At 42.4% G+C, this 16,938-nt stretch overlaps 1 protein-coding gene across 2 annotated transcripts in view; it reads left to right on the top strand.

Annotated features, from left to right (window-relative positions):
• EFCAB5 (EF-hand calcium binding domain 5) overlaps nucleotides 1–16,938 on the top strand; it is a 184,872-nt gene that overhangs the window by 158,888 nt on the left and 9,046 nt on the right. For both annotated transcript variants that reach the window (XM_027624634.1, XM_027624633.1), the window contains 4 exons: nucleotides 7,810–7,913; nucleotides 10,850–11,103; nucleotides 12,280–12,566; nucleotides 12,960–13,056. In XM_027624634.1, the coding sequence (XP_027480435.1) occupies nucleotides 7,810–7,913; nucleotides 10,850–11,103; nucleotides 12,280–12,566; nucleotides 12,960–13,056 (742 nt within the window). The remainder of the gene's footprint in view (nucleotides 1–7,809; nucleotides 7,914–10,849; nucleotides 11,104–12,279; nucleotides 12,567–12,959; nucleotides 13,057–16,938) is intronic.

The raw sequence follows: 16,938 nt of genomic DNA, 5'->3' as shown, positions 1-16,938 counted from the left end.
GCTAATATTTTTTAAAAGATTTTATTTATGTATTTATTTATTTATTTGAGAGAGAGAGAGAGGAAAAGAGGGAGAGCACAGAGGGAGAGGGAGAAGCAGACACCCCACTGAGGAGGTAGCCTGAAGTGGGACTCGATCCCAGGACCCTGAGATCATGACCTGAGCCAAAGGCAGATTCTTGATCAACTGAGCCACCCAGGTACCCATGTCTTGCTAATATTTTAAAACCATAATTAATTAAATATTAGGCCAACTGGGGACATATTTCCCATAATCCCAACTCAAGAGCATTGGTTGTGAGTGGCAAAAGTCCATCTCAAACTGCCTTAGGCAAAAAAAGGAATTGATTGACTCGTGTGACCAAAATAAAGGAAGGACAGGAGTCAGGCTAGCTTCCAGGATGACCAGAACCAGGAATTCAGTACCATCAGGGCTCTCTGGTGTTCTTTCTCTCTGCAGTCCTCATGTCCCTCTACACTTTGGTTTGGTCCTTCTAGCTTAAGATAGGCTTTCTCCCCAGGGCAAGCCAGATGCTTAGTAACTAAGAAAGAATCTTTTCTTCTTGTTTCAATTTGGAAAACCCAAGAGAGCCCTTTTTAGTCTACCCTGAGATATGCCCCCCAGCTTGGGGTGGGGGTGGAGGAGTTTACACTAACTGGCAGCCCCCACCAGAATCATATGGGTGAAGTGGGAAGGGATGAGGCACTGCTGTTTGGAAGGACATAATTACATCACACCAGTTAAAAAAAGGCCTAGCTATAATGTAATGAGTTTTCACCAAATGTTTATTTTGCTTCTTTACACTTTTCCCCCGCAAGGTTTTATTTAAATTCCAGCTAGTTAACATACAGTGCAATATTAGTTTCAGGTGTAGAATTTAGTGATTCCTCACTTATATATACAACACCTGGTGCTCATCACAACAAGTGCCCTCCTTACTACCCATCACCTGCTTAGCCCATTCTGCATGCTCTCCCAACCCCCAGTGGCCCACCTCCCCTCCAGTAACCATCAGTTTGTTCTCTATAGTTAAGAGTCTATTTCTCGGTTTGCCTCTCTTTTTTTTCACACTTAATTTTACTTATTTAATTTTCTTCAGATTCATTTATTTATTTGAGAGAGAGACAGCATGCGTGAGAGTAGGGGGAGGGACAGAGGGAAAGAGAGCATCCTGAAGCAGACTCCTTGCTGAGTGCAGAGCCCGATGTGGGGCTTGATCCCAGGACCCAGGACCCTGAGATCATGACCTGAGCCGAAATCAAGAGTCTGCTGCTCAACCGACTGAGCCACCCAGGCGCCCCCACACTTAATTTTAATGTTAGGATTGTGCATGTGGTAAGAATGGATGGAAAGGTGTCTTCCTTTTAAGAAAGCAAAACAATCCTGCAGGGTGCCTGATCAGGTGGTGACAGCACCTTGGTTGTCTCTCAGTCCCTTGGGTGGACCCCCACACCTGCCTCTCCCCTTCTCTCCAGGCTTCTTTCTCTCAGTCCTTGGACCAAGCTGATGAGGCCTTGGCCAAAGAGCAGAATCACAGAGCTCTCTGGTGGAATGAACAGAGTGCAGAGGGGGAGAACTCCTAGTTGTGGCTGCTGCTCTTGGGGGTAGGGTAGGAAAGGGAAACTCCAAGTGCCCCCATTATGTGGGGGTGGGGGCTGAGGACCATTCAGTCTGATAGGCCACAGTCATTTGACTTGGCCAGTGTCCACAATAAGAAGACCCCTGATAGGGCCTGAAAGGAAATGATAGCTAGGGCGCACCATGAAGAAAGTTAAAATCACCCATAGCAGTCAACAAAAAGCATGGCTTTTTGTCCTCATGTCTGCCCGGGGCATGTAGTTTCCACAGTCACAATACTGTGGACAAGATCTCTAGGGTCACTATCCTTCCGACTCATGTCATGGAGGTGAAGAAGACCATCCCCAAAGTGGGGAGGAGGGGGACTACTCAGCAGCCCAGGGTCTGGGGAGGGTCACAACTGAGCAGAGACCAAACAGCCTGTCCAAGGCTGTGGTCAGGAGTTTATCCTAAGTGGAAGCTAGGTGAGGTTTTGGTGTTAAAAATGGCTGAGGGTGGCTGTAGGGATAACTTTTTCCAAGCACTTAACCCTGGTAACTTCTTAAGCGCCCCCCTTCCTCGTCCGCAGCTCCTCCAGTCTATCCTGCTTCCTTCTCCAACCTGCTCTCTACTTCAAAAAGTAGACCGTATCAGTAGGCTCCTTGGCTTCTGCTTAGGTTTGTCCACTGAGATGCACCAATAGGTGATTGAAGAGCAGAAGGAAAGTGAGGCTGGGGTATTTTGCTTCTGGGAGTCTCTCTGCCAGGTTGCTGTGGGTTGGCTCTGTTGTTCTACTAAAGGCCACGACACCTTTAGTCAGCTGACCCTCCCCATACAGCTGTCTTCTCCAGGTTCTGGTAATTGCTTCCTTCCCGTGCCTCTTCAGGCTAAGAGTGGTAATGGCTCCCCATTGTCGCTAGGCCTGGGATTCTAAATACTACCCATGCCTTCACAAATAGTCCCTTTATTCAACTCTCTTCAAATTACCCAGTTCTGTCATGTCATCCTTCTGGAACCCTGACACAAATTATAGATTCTGAAACACCCCATCTCACCTCATGCCCATGTTCCTATAAGGTACAGAGCCATGGTGGAAAAAGAATTCTTGCTCTGTTGACCATAGATGAAGGAGGATAGGAAATTCAAATTATCTTAGGTATTAAACTCATGTTATTTATTTTATTATCAATAATAATAAATATCATTTATTTAGTTTATCATCCCAAAGCACCTATGCTTTACTATTTCTTTGCAGTACCAAATTTGTTAAATAGGTAACTGTAGTCAACAGAATAATGGCTATCCCCCAAAGATGTCCTTATCCTAATTCCAGGAACCTGGGAATGTGTTATTGTATTGCAAGAGGGACTTTGCAGATGTGATTCAGATGAAAGGCCTTGAGATAGAGAAATTATCCTGGATGACCCAGGTGGTCCCAATGTAACCACCTAAGTCCTTAAAAGCACAGAACCTTGTCTGGCTGTGGTCCCTGAGAGATGGGGGGTTGGAAGAAGAACCAGGGATGGCAGGGAGGGAGGGAAAGGATGGGCCACCTGTTGCTGGTTCTGAGATGCTCAGGGCTATGTACAAAGACTGGGGTCTCTGGGAGCTAAGGGCAGTCCCCAGCTAACAGCTACCAGGGAAACCAAGACCTCAGTCCCTTATTTCCCTGAGGTCTTGAGAGGGACAAATGGTGACTGTGTGTGCCCAGTTTGTTATCTGAAGTCATATCAGCAGGCTCTTGAAAAAGCAAATGCCAGAGATTAGTCAGTGATTGCTGCCTTCTAGCTCATCACATTTCTTTTCTAAGGCAATACAGTCTTTCTGCGTGAATGAGAGGGAAGGGGGAAGAGACTATCAGGAGGAAGAAAAAAACGATACCACAAGTAATGTTTCACAGCTCATCATACATGACAGAAAGTAATTTTTTTCTACTTCAGTTTCAAAAATGCTGTTACTTCTGCCCAGGATGTTCTCCCCACTTCACCCTGTGTCACCTTTAGATTCTACATGAAACAAACTACACACATTGCCAAGGAACCTAAGTTTTTTTAATAAAACAGAAAATCATATCATGATTTTTTGGACAAGAACACCACTTTTTTAAAAAATATAATTTCTTCCAAGAATTATTTATAAATTTAACAAAATTCCAAGAAAAATCCCAAAATGATTTTTTAAATTGACCAAATGATTTTAATTTCCATCTGGAGGAAGAATAAATGTGTGAGCATAGCTGAGAAAATGAGGGATGAGAGGAAATGTTACAGTGTTGATCTGGGGAAGAAAGGCTAAACCTACACCACAGTTTGAAACAATTCAAGCAAGGTTGCTACATTGATGACATAATAAGGTAGAACTTCCGCACCAAAATTAGAGACAAAATAAGTTGTTTTAAAAAAAGCGGGGGGGGGGGGGGGGGGGAATTGCTACATATTTAGCAAAGGGTTAATACTGTTCTACACAAATCAGTAAGATTTAAAAAAAATCCAAAAGAAAAATAAGCAAAAACAAGTCTACCAAAAAAAAAAAAATTGGGGGGTGCGCCTGGGTGGCTCCGTCGGTTGAGCATCTGCCTTCAGGTCAGGTCATGATCTCAGGGTCCTGGGATGGAGCCCCGTGTTGGGCTCGGGAGGGAGTCTGCTCAGCGGGGAGTCTGCTTCTTCTCCCTCTGCCCCTCCCCACGACTCATGCTTGTTCTCTCTCTCTCTCTCTCAAATAAATAAAATCTTAAAAAAAATTTTTTTAATGCATGCTCAATAAACATGGGAAAAAATGTTCCATTCTTATAATGAAATAAATACAAAGTTAAGTAAAAGTTAACTTTTACCTACTAAATTGAAAAAGATTTTTTTAACTATAATTTGAAATGCCTTTTAGACTCTTAAGTGGAGATAGTAAATAGGCAGTTGAATATATGAACTAGTGTTTGGGGAGAAATCCAGCCTAGCAAATAAATGGCATTTAAAAACCATGAGGGGCGCCTGGGTGGCTCAGTCAGTTAAGCGTCTGCCTTCGGCTCAGGTCATGATCCCAGGGTCTTGGGATCGAGCCCCGCATCGGGCTCCTTACTCAGTGGGGACCCTGCTTCTCCCTGTGCCTGCCACTCCCCCTGCTTGTGTGTTTTCTCTCTCTCTCTCTCTCTGACAAATAAATAAATAAAATCTTAAAAAAAAACACAAAACCATGAGACTGGGTTATACAACATTGTGAATGTGTTTCATGACACCAAATGGTACACTTTTGAATGGTTGAAGTGATAATATTATGCTATGTGCATTTTACCATAATCAAAAACAAAACAAAAACCATGAGAGTAGACGGAATAACCAAGGGAATGAATGAGGATAGAAAAAGTCTGAGGTCCAAGCCCTGAGGTTATCTAAATGTTTGGAATCATTGTGGCTCAAAATTATATTGACTTTGACCTATTGTATGAAAAACATTTTGTATCCTGACCCCTGACAAACACACACATACGCACGCACGCCCACTTAAAACAGAAGTTTCACAAAACCATACCTACTTTTACTATGTGATGTTTCCTGATATTTTCTTTTCTATTTTATTTCATTCTTTTTTTAAAAAATGTTTGTCAAAAGAGAAAAAAGCAAAAGAGGATAAATACGAAATCATGTGTAATGCAGGAGGTGAGAATGAATAGATGCTAGTATGCCCACTTTCCAAAAGTTCATGTTAGGCCACTTCTCTTTTACAAAAGACCCTCATTAGTCTCACCTGCTTTTGCTGCCTGACAGAAATCCAATGAGAATTTTTGCTTTTACGAAAAAAGGCAAAAAGTGGAAATAGTGTTCGGTGTTTGTTTTGCAGGGAGCCCCCAGAGCCGCAAGAGTGGCCCCATCAGGCTCTCCCCACTCCCCAACTGCACTCAGCATCTCAACATCAAGCCGTCACCACTTTGAATAGTATCTATGAGCATCTGTGCTTTATCTCAATTTATTTTGGGTATCCATTAGCAAGATGTGTTCTAAAGCATCAGAAAAGCCTAAGAGAGGTTATTTTGGGGGTCCAGGAATGCTCAAAAATGTTTCTGTATAAATTAATAGTAATTGCTTCTTCACTTTACACTGTTTTAGCTCATGAAAGTTTTCATAGGAACGTTCTACTTTCAGATAGCGGGGCAAACCTGTATTGGAAAAGTAAGCCGGGGGTGGGGGGGGGAATAACAAGCCAGCAGCAGAAGAAAGAAAATGCAGGATAATATCATTGCAGCTCTTTTCTCTAAACAGTTCCCTAGAAAATTTTGACTAGAGTGGTTATCTCACTACTGAATAATTACTGAGGCACTTGCTGATTTTATAGTTCCTTGGTCCAAGTAAAATTAAATGAAAAGCTTATTATGAGGCATATTCTTTATGAAGCCCTTATTTTCTACATTATGTTTCCAGTCTTAACAGAAGTGGCCGAATTGACACAGTTTCGGGGGAAGAGGGGGAAACAGGAGAGGAATTGTTTAGTTTGAACTAAAGATTTAAACCTAGGAACATAGTCACAGTGAGATTCTAAAAAATCCTATTAGTCTAGTATATATAACACCAAATAACAAACCATGGAAGAAATAAATTAGGAAAAGCTAGATGCTCAATTGCCAACATCAGAGAATCTTTCCAGATTCTCTGTTGAGAACATTTTTCATCTAAACAGTTTGGGTGAACACTTGAGGTCATGACAAGAGGAAGCTCCACACTACAAACCCGTTGTTCCCTGGAGCACCATTCATCATGCAGTCCCTATGGATCCTGTTATCACAGTTTCCCTTTTAATCAAAGAATTTTTTAAAGGTGGACATAAAAACCCCTTTTTAGAGGCACCTGGGTGGCTCAGTCAGTTAAGCGTCTGCTTTTGGCTCAGGTCATGATCCCGGGGTCCTGGGATCGAGCCCCGCATCGGGCTCCCTGCTCAGCGAGGAGCCTGCTTCTCCCTCTGCTGCTCCCCCTGCTTGTGCTCTTTCTATCTTTGTCAAATAATAATAATTTTAAAAACCCCTTTTTATTCTTCCAATTGAATGTCTTTCTTACAGTTTAGTGTATTTTACAGGATGTGTTAATCTTACTTTCTTATAAATAATCTCTACCCCCAAAAAAAGTTGGTCAAGACTCATTCCATAGTCATCAAATTGTATACATCAAATATGTGCAGTTTTTCGTATATCAGTGATACTTCAATAAAGCTGTTTTTAAAAGGCACTAAAATGGGGTATCTGGGTGACTCAGTCACTTAAGCATCCAACTCTTGATTTCCAATCAGGTCATGATCTCAGGGTTGTGAGATGGAGCCCCTTGATGGAGGGGGGCTGCTTAAGATTCTCTCTCTCCTTCTCCTTATGCCTCCCTCCCTACTTACACACACACTCTCTCTAAAAACAAAAAACAAAAAAACAGCATTAAAATATTTTCACAACCCATAGTTAGGTTATGACCTATAGTTTGAAAACCTCTTAGAGGTGAGGAAGACAAAGGGGCAGCAAGAAATATAAGAGTGATTCATAGGAGAACCAGGAGCAAGTGGTGTCCCAAACGCCAAGTGAATAAAATATGCCAAGAAGGAAATTGTTCACTGAGACAAATGCTGCTATAGTGGAAGATCATGATTAGGGTTTGGTCAGTGGATTTCAAAATAAGAGAGTCACTAGTAACCTTGACCAAAATAGTTTTGATGAGATGGTGAAGACAAAGACCTCATGGGAGGCTGCCTGCGTGGCTCAGTTGGTTAAGCAACTGCCTTTAGCTCAGGTCAAGGTCCTGGAGTCCCAGGATCCAGTCCCACATGAGGCTCCCTGCTCAGCAGGGAGTCTGCTTCTCCCTCTGACCCTCTTCCCTCTCGTGCTCTCTGTCTCTCATTCTCTCTCTCTCAAATAAATAAATAAAATCTTTTTAAAAAAAGACTTCATGGGAGAATATTTTTTATTGTTCTTATTTTCCTTGGACTTTTCTGTATTTTCCTAATGTTCTATAATGCATGCTTCACATCAAAAAAATAACATAAACATATAGTTTTATCATAATTATAAAAAATAAGTTTGTGCATTTAAAAGAATGTTGATAATTTGAAATTTTTCCCTCGTGAATACCTCATTCTTAATGGTACTGAGTAAGTAAAATGTCCCGGTACTTCAAGCTAGAGATCTAAACTTCCCTAATTTTTTTCCTATTTTTCTGTTCCCAAAACCTTTAATGGGAAAATGAGGTCTAATTATTCCTCTCAGTGTTGAAATCTCTTCCTCTTTTCAAGGATTCAGACTATGTTTTACGCAATATGATGGTTACCGGGCACCTGGGTCTAACAGAAATCCACAAGAACCCCCCTACAATCTTCAGGAAGACCTGCATCTTCAGGTATGAGATGCATTTTCATGTCCGTTTTTTTGACTGCCAAAACACATTCCCCTTGTGCGTTAGTAGCTCTGAGAGACACAGCTTTTGCCTATTAGTATACACCTGAATCCTATTCTAATTGGGTTTTTTTTAAAGAAAAATTCCTGTCTGTGTGGGACATGTTAATTCCCTTCCCCTTCAAGTCCTTTTTAAAACAGGTTTCATTGGCATTTTATATTGCACGTTTTTAAGCATGATAGTGTTTTATTTTCTATGATTTTTTTGTAAACATGGAATTCAACAAAAACCCACCAGGATTGTGAAAAAATACATCCACGTCACTTATCAGAGCTCATCATCTTAGTGTCAACAGGCCTGTGAACGTGTACTTTTTATTTAAAGAAGACAGGCTGGGCAAAGGTGGGGAGGAAGCAGAGGCTATGGTCCTTAATAAGTACCCAGAGTACTTTGAATGCCTTTCACCTGTGGGATGCAAGGACCACCCCCGCCCAACTGAGGACAGATGTAAAACAGATCTTAATGATGGACATGTGTATTGCAAAAGGGAGAGGCTGTTTGTTAGAGGTCAGTGCAGCCGAGTAGGCAGTAACCTCAGTCAGTCCAGGAGGCTAATTTGATATTTAAGTATATGTGTTAATTAAATTTTAGTTTGGCCTCATACCTGAATGTTCATTCAGGTTTAAGCTCTTTTCCACAGTTATTCCTTGCACCAGTCAAGAGTTTTATGAGCGTCCTTGTAACACCCAGGCTCATAACCTTTGATTCCTCTGTGTAACTTAGAACAGGTGTCTTTTGAGGAATTTAGTTGACCAATCAGCTTTATTTTTATGGTTATGCCTAGAAAGTTTAGGAGGATACATCACTACTGTGGTTATCATTCAGATACAAAGTGTAGGCTGGGCAGTGCAGCAGGAAGGTGTGGGAACAGCAAAAAAGAAAAAAGAACATAATCTTACCTGGCATTATAGGATTGCTATTATGAACCATAAATGTGCTTTTTGAGGCTCTGCAAAGCACCAACATTTTTCAAATACCTCAGAAGAATGACATCTTAATATCAATGTAGATTGGGAAGGGAGAGGGTGCCTGGGTGGCTCAGTCGGTTAAGCATCTACCTTCGGCTCAGGTCATGATCTCAGGGTCCTGGAGTCGAGTCCCACATGGTGCTCTCTGCTCAGCAGGGAGTCTGCTTCTCCCTCTCCCTCTGTGCTCTCTCTCTCTCAAATAAATAAATAAAATCTTTAAAAAAGGTTAAAAGATTGGGAAGGAGGAAGGGGGGGAAGATGTGTCTATACCTCACTAGAGAGAAGCAGCTACTACATTTCAATGAGAATCTCAGTTCCCTCGAGGAAGCAGTGCCGTTGATGCCTTACCCAGGTCCCTAATATACCTCTTGCCAGGCTGCTTCAGGTACAGCTGCTAATGATTCACACTGGAATTTTCTCTAGAGGAGAGTCCTTGAGTGATGGAGACCCTCACTACGTGTGCCTCACAGTTATGTAAACACACACCCAAAGCATCTTAGAGCCAATGACTGATAAAAGACCTCTCCCTTGCCTCAAGGTGGGGCAAATACTTTGGCTCAGTTTGCCTTCCAAAGCTCCCCTTGAGAGGAGACTGAGGCTAGCCTTCACATTTTTTTTAAGATTTTATTTATATTTTTTATTTTATTTTATTGAGAGAGAAAGCGAGCACGAGCGTGGGGAGGGGCAGAGAATCTCTAGCTGATTCCGCCCTGAGCACCGATTCTGAGGTGGGGCAGCATTTCAGGATCGTGACCTGAGCTGAAATCCAGAGTTGGACGCTTAGGGACACCTGGGTGGCTTAGTCGATTAAAAGATTAAGCATTAAGCGTCTGCGTTTGGCTCAAGTCATGATCCTAGGGTCGCAGGATCGAGTCTTGCATCAGGCTCCTTGCTCAGCCGGGAGCCTGCTTCTCCCTCTCCCTCTGTCTGCAGCTCGCCCTGCTTGTGTGCTCTCTCATTCTGACAAATAAATAAAATCTTAAAAAAAGAAAAGAGTTGGATGTTTAACCAACTGAGCCACCCAGGTAACCCTTTCCTTCACATTCTTTTTTTAAAATTTAAGTTAAATTAAATTAATTAACATATAGTGTATTATTGGTTTCAGAGGTAGAGGTCAATGATTCATCAGTTGTATGCAACACCCAGTGCTCATTACATCACATGCCCTCCTTACTGTCCATCACCCAGTTACCCCATCTCCTCACCCCCGTCCCCTCCAGCAACCCTCAGTTTGTTTCCTATGATTAAGAGTCTCTTATGGTTTGTCTCCCTCTCTGATTTCGTCTTGTTTTATTTTTCCCTCCCTTCCTCTATGCTCCTCTGTTTTGTTTCTTAAATTCTACATATGAGTGAGATCATATGATAATCGTCTTTCTCTGACTTATTTCGCTCATGATCATACCCTCCAGTTCCATCCACATCCTTGCAAATTAGCCTTCACGTCCTTAATTAGCCTCTCCTCATTCCCTATTTTACTTTCCTCAGACCTTTACAGGTTTCTCCAGAAAGCACTCCCTCAGTCAATCCTCTGCATAAGCCTGCCGGGCTCCGGCTCTGCTTCTAGGGAACCCGACCTAACAAACTCCTCATTCCTTCCGCCATTCAACCCCCACTTACTGGACAGTATGTAAACAAAACCCAAATACCTTCAGATGAGTATACGTCTAGCAAAGATAGCAGAGCAGAGCCGCATGATGGAGAGTGACTTCAGGCTGCTTGGTCAGAGGAGGCTTCTCCATCTGACGAGCGAGCTGAGGAACAGAGCTGTGTGCGATCCCAGCAGATAAAACCAGGGCTGGTGGAGAGTGGGGGTGCAGTGGGCACAAAAGAGAGCGACTCGGTACATTTGGCTGGAGTGTTATGAGCAGGCTGATGTTGTATGATCTTAGGGTTGTTTGGTTTGGGTTTCAGAAACTTCCTCTTCAAATGTACAGACAGTTCGGAAGTTGTTTTGGCCTCTGTCTGTGGAGAAAACCACATCATAATTCCACTCCGTGAGAGAACAGGAAAAGCTCTGGGAATTCTTGATTTTAACATTGGCAGGAGTAAAATGTTATTGTATCGAGAATTTAAAGATCTACAGAAAATGATGAAGGTGGTCCAAGCTGCCTGCTACGAAATACTGGGCGAATTATCTGGAGAAATAAAGAAAAACTATGTCTTAGGTATTGTGAATGGGGAAACAATCTGAATTCCTGGGTTTAATAAACGTGGGGGGAATCACAGAGTGCAATACATTTCCTAAAAGGAATAGTTACAATATTTCTTTCTACGTGAAAGGAATGCAGCCTTGGGCTGATGAGTATGGTCTATAAATTAGAGCAAAGGGTATGAAAGCTCATTTTCTTGGCTGGAATCATATGGTTTCGAACTGGAAGGACTCATAAAGGCAAAGTAGAACTAGCATTTATTAAATGCCCCATCATGGAGCAAGCACTTTACATATGTAATTTCCATTAGTCCTTACCATAACTCTCAGGTGAATGGTGATAACTCATTTTACAGGCGAGGAAAGTAAAGTTCAGAGAAACAAAACAACTTGCACCAAATCACACAGTTAATAAGTGGGGAAGCCTGGATTCGCACCCCACTTTGGGTGCTCTGCCCACTATCTTACACAGTATTAATTCAATGGAACATTCTCTTTTACAGATAAAGAAGCTAAGGCCCATCAAAGAAACGGTCCAATTGCAAGCTAGAGGCAGACCCAAGACTAGACCCTAGTGCTTGTGATTCCACACCCACCAGGCTACTCTTAGCACAGTACCAGTTTGGGCCTCAGGGAGGAAAGAAGGAAGCATGGAAACCTCTGGCTACCTAGACTGGAGTAAATAGAGTAATGTTACGTGGTATCAATCTGAGAGGTTTCTTGCCATTAGATAGGGTGGGCTAAGTAGAAAAAAGAAGAAAATGCATGTCTTCTGGTCTTTTGAGCATCCACGCTGTACTTATCCACGAAGTGCTTTTACATATATCATCTCATTTAATTCCCACAGGCCACCAGGGAAATAGGGATCAACCCCATGCTCACAGAGAGGAAAAGGGGGTTCAGAGAGACAAAACTAATAAGGGGGAGAGTAAGCATTCAGAGTAAGGTCCAACCCCCAAACCTGAGTTTTTTTTTTACCTTTCCTCAAAGCCTCTTTCTGTGAGCTTCACCAGGTGTAATTCCATTTCCGTGTTTTGATTTCATGACTAGAGAAACTAAGATTCTTTAGACCCATAGGATATGGTCTTCTTTTTCCTGGAAAAAAAAAAGTTTACTGTATTATGCTCAGAGTGCTATGAAAAACTACTGTATGTACTAAACAACAGTGTGGGGTGTCACTCTGTTGTTTCAGAGATTGAAAATGTAGGAGAAGTCCAGCGGGCAGGAGTTCTCTTTTTCCGAATCATGCTGCAAGAGCTGCAAGAAAGCCTCCGGCTGCTTACCTCCCTAGACTTTGTATCACTGTTGCTCTATGATTATAATCTTCCACCAGAGTTCACATCTCCGTCAGATAGCAAGTCCCAGGAGCTGGAAGCCAACACAAAGCTAGTACATGACATCCTGATAGGGGTGATCTTGTTCATTCATCCAGAGTTGGAATTATCAGGTGACTTCAGAAACTGGGAAAAGTGTAAACTGGTAAGTTGTTTTGTTTTGTTTTTAAGTAGTCTTTTTATCGAAGAATAACCCACACAAGTTTAGGTATACCAATCATGATTGCACAAATCCTAAATGTACAAATGCAAGAATTTGTATAATATGAACATTTGTAACCAGCATCTAGATCAAGAAACATCAGCGGCATCCCAAAAGCCTTCCTTTGTACCCTCTTCCCTCACCCGCGTCACACACACACACACACACACACACACTCACCCCAGAGTGACCAGACCAGAATCCTGACTTCTAACACCATAGACTGGTTTTGCCTGTTTTAAAATTTACGCACATGGAATCCTGTAAACTGGTGAATTGGGGGTACTCTCCTTCTACTAGCTGGTGCTCCCATAACTTTTGTTCTTTTGTTCACAGTATGTTAAGAGTTACTTAGTCGAGAATATTTGTGAATTTGATCCGACCGCTAAGAATGTGAAAGTTAATTTACAGCTCATTGGCGAACATATCAGAGGTAAATTTACACCTAATTGTGGTCTAAATCTAACAGCAATAAAACATAGTTGCAATTCAGATATTCAGATATTTTTATTACAATAAAGTAAGTGGTTTATAAACTCAATTTTTAGGAAAAACAGTTCTGATTGTAGTCCTCTTAAAGGGAGGGACACTTTGTCTATAATTGACTGTATTCCCCAAAGTGGCTGTTCATGCCACACATTTGAGAATTCTGAATCACATTCATCTCCCACTTATTGACTACATGTGCATTATTTATTTAAAAAAAAAAGTGAATAGGGGCTGCAGTGAGGATAGGAAACAAGTACGTTAAAGAAAAAAGACTATTACTATCTTTGGGTTTCAATGAAGAACCAAATTAAAAAACAGATCATGAGTCTTTGTAGACTACTAACAGACTTTTTGGAGAAGGAGAATCAGCAGGAATCAAGAGTAGGGAGGCTCCCAGGCTGGAGAAGGTGATGAGCTCTTTGGCCACAGAGAACCGGCCACATATAAGAGTAAAATCCAGGGGCGTCTGGCCACATATAAGAGTAAAATCCAGGGGCACCTGGGTGGCTCAGTCAGTTAAGCGTCTGCCTTCGGCTCAGGTCATGATCCCAGGGTCCTGGGATCGAGCCCCGCACCGGGCTCCCTGCTCAGCGAGGAGTCTGCTTCTCCCTCTCCCTCAGTGTTCTTGCTCTCTCTCAAGTAAATAAATAAAATATTTTTTTTAAAAAAGAGTAAATGTCCAGAGTGAAATAGGTGAAGGGATTAAGAGAACACTTATGATGAGCACTGAGTAATATATAGAATTGTGGAATCATTATACTGTGCACCTGAAACTAATATAATGCTGTATGTTAACCATACTGGAATTAAAATTTGTTAAAAGAGGGCGCCTGGGTGGCTCAGTTGGTTAAGCGACTGCCTTCGGCTCAGGTCATGATCCTGGAGTCCCGGGATCGAGTCCCGCATCGGGCTCCCTGCCTGGCAGGGGGTCTGCTTCTCCCTCTGACCCTCTTCCCTCTCGTGCTCTCTCTACCATTCTCTCTCTCTCTCTCAAATAAATAAAAATCTTTATAAAAAATTGTTAAAAGAGTAAATATACCTATGCAAGCGTACATTCCTCCATGGGTGTGTGTTATCTCACCAAAGACCTCAGGCCGTTTGTGTGAATGGACCAATAAGGAATAAATTTAAAATTTGTTTCCTTTTTTGTTTCTTAGGAAGAACTAATCATCAGCTGGGAAAATGGCTCTGTAGAAATTGTTCACTAAACTTGTCCCTGTTCTCTCCTTCTCCCTTTCCTGCTGTCTGTGGAGACTCTGGACCAAGTCAGAAGGGTTTCTAGACTTCTGGGATACATATGTGAGTCCAAGAGGCTCAGAACCAGAGAGACTCGGAGGAGAAGAGGAAGGGAAAGGCAACCCAGAGGAAGACACCACACTCCTCGGGGTGGCTGTGGCAGGGGAAGGAGGTAGCAGTGAGCCAGGGCAGATGGATAAGGGAGAGAGATCTTATGGCCTAGGAAGGCAAGATATTCTCAGAAGTTTGGGAGTGCTGGGGAAGAGGAGAGAAGATGACGTCCGAAGAAAAGTTAACATGAGTTCTTGAGGACCATGAGTGAAGTGAATAAAGGTTAGGATTTCTATTTGGAAGGGCTTCTACTGTAGCCTTAGGACTCTGGGCTGATTCGCGGGAGCCTCTGAATTCACAGATGTCACACGGATCGCTTCTTTTAAGGTAGTCACAACAAAAACTAACACTTGTTTGCTGGATGTGTGTCTCTACTTCTTCCATAGCCGTTTGCTCACTCTTCACTGAAGACTTAAAATCCAGAAGAAATATTCTCTATGTCAGTGCCTTTGAAGTAGATTCCGTCCCCGCCATGAGCCCCAGCACACCCTCCCCCGCCACGTGGGACCCGGTCGTCTAACTGAGGTTTTCCCTGAGCCCCTGCTCCACTTTGGTCGCCCCCAACCTGCCAGCCCCTTGGCCAAGAGCCAGACCCTGCTGCCGGGGTCACTCATGTCCTCTCAGACTGATATTTCCCCTACTTGGGCAAGGGCGCAGGCACTCACCACTGAACAATCTAGTCCTTCTGTCAGATGGGAGCTGGCGATGAGGAGCAAGCCCTTCCACTCTCCATCTTGCAGGTGTGCTCAGGATTTGGCTCTCGCCCTTTAATCAGCTCATCCCCAGACAAAGACATATACTATGACGTCCCAAGGCAGGTTCCACCTCCGACTTGCCTGTGTCAGAACTACCTCCCATTACTCATTTTAGCTCCTTTGTTTGAGAAAACATGCAAATTTCTGCCTCCTTTGCCTGACCCCACTTTAAATTGTGCTGGCCAATTCCTAAGCGGCCTTGATCGTCAACGCTCCCACCACTTTCTCTTTTCCAACAGTGTCCTCAGGTGGCAGGAAATCCAATTGCAGTTAATGGAGTTGGATTCAGCCACAACTCAATAGCCTATCACCACTGCCAAAGCTCGAGCATTATCATAGTCTCTGCGGCAATCAAGAAAGTTCATGGGCCACCCAGATACCAACCCTCTCTCTTTCAGATGCAATTGTATCAGGAAATTCTAAGCTCTCCATTTGGGGAAGGGAAGGGGACCTCATTGGGACCCCTTTCTGTTTGTGCTGGAAAAAGAGGAGCCTTCTGGAAGGGCAATTTGTTGCTCAAAATGTATCTGAGCCTTCTAGCAGTGTTAACTAAGACCCCACTCAATAGCCCTACCCAGCATGAAATACCACCACCATTATCTGTCCCTTCTGCACATCTTGGGGAGGGACTGTTAACATAGCTCCTAACCCACCAAGCCTTCCAAACTAACAATTTTGCCAAGAAGATAAAATCGGGGCTGGTGATGTGCCTGTACTTTCTTAGGACTTCTGTTGCCAACTTTCACCCTACTACATCCTAGTTCTAGAAAAGAATATATATTTTTTAATGTTTATAAAACTTTACACCTTGTTATTATTTTTTATTTTTTGGTCCTAGATTTATTGAGATATAATGACATATAACCATGGTATTAGTTTAAGGTGTACAACATAATGATTTGGTATATGTATATACTGAGAAATGGTCATCACAATAGATTTAGTTAACATCCATCCCCTCACATAGTCACAAGTTCCATTCACTTGTGATGAGAACTTTTAAGATCTACTCTCTTAGCAACTTTCAAATAAACAGTGTAGTATTGTTAACTACAATCACAGGCTGTACATTACATTTCCAGAATTTATTTATCTTATAACTGGAAGTCTGTACCTTTTGACCACCTTCACACATTTCCCCCAACCCCTAACTCCTGTTTCTGGTAACCACCAATCTGCTTTTTCTATGAGTTCAGTTCTTTCAGATTCCACATACAAGTGAGATCATATAGCACTTGGCTTTCTCTCTCTGTCTTATTTCACTTAGCATAATGATTTCAAGGTCCATCCATGTTGTTGCAAATGACAGGATTTCCTTCTTTTTATGGCTGAATAATATTCCACTGTATAAACGTACACCATGTTTTCTTCATCCATCCATCAGTGGACACTTTGGTTGTTTACATGTCTTGGCTATTGTAAGTAATGCTGCAATAACATGGGGGTGCAGATTCCCTTTGAGGAAGCGATTTCATTTCCTTTGAATATATACCTAAAGTGGATTTGCTGGATCCTATGGTGGTTCTATTTTTAATATTTTGAGGACCCTCCATTGTTTTTTATAATGGCTCTACCAATTTACATTCCCACCAACAGTGTACAAAGGTTCTGTTTTCTCCATATCTTCATCAATACTTGTTTTTTGTCTTTTAGATCATAGCCATTCTAACAGGTGTGACATGATATATCATTATGGTTTTGATTTGCATTTCTAGAAAGGGGTG

The sequence above is a fragment of the Zalophus californianus genome, chromosome 16, assembly GCF_009762305.2.
Source record: "Zalophus californianus isolate mZalCal1 chromosome 16, mZalCal1.pri.v2, whole genome shotgun sequence".
Lineage (NCBI taxonomy): Eukaryota > Metazoa > Chordata > Mammalia > Carnivora > Otariidae > Zalophus > Zalophus californianus.
The sequence above is the reverse complement of the archived record's forward strand: the minus strand, read 5'-3'. Positions and strand labels throughout refer to the sequence as shown.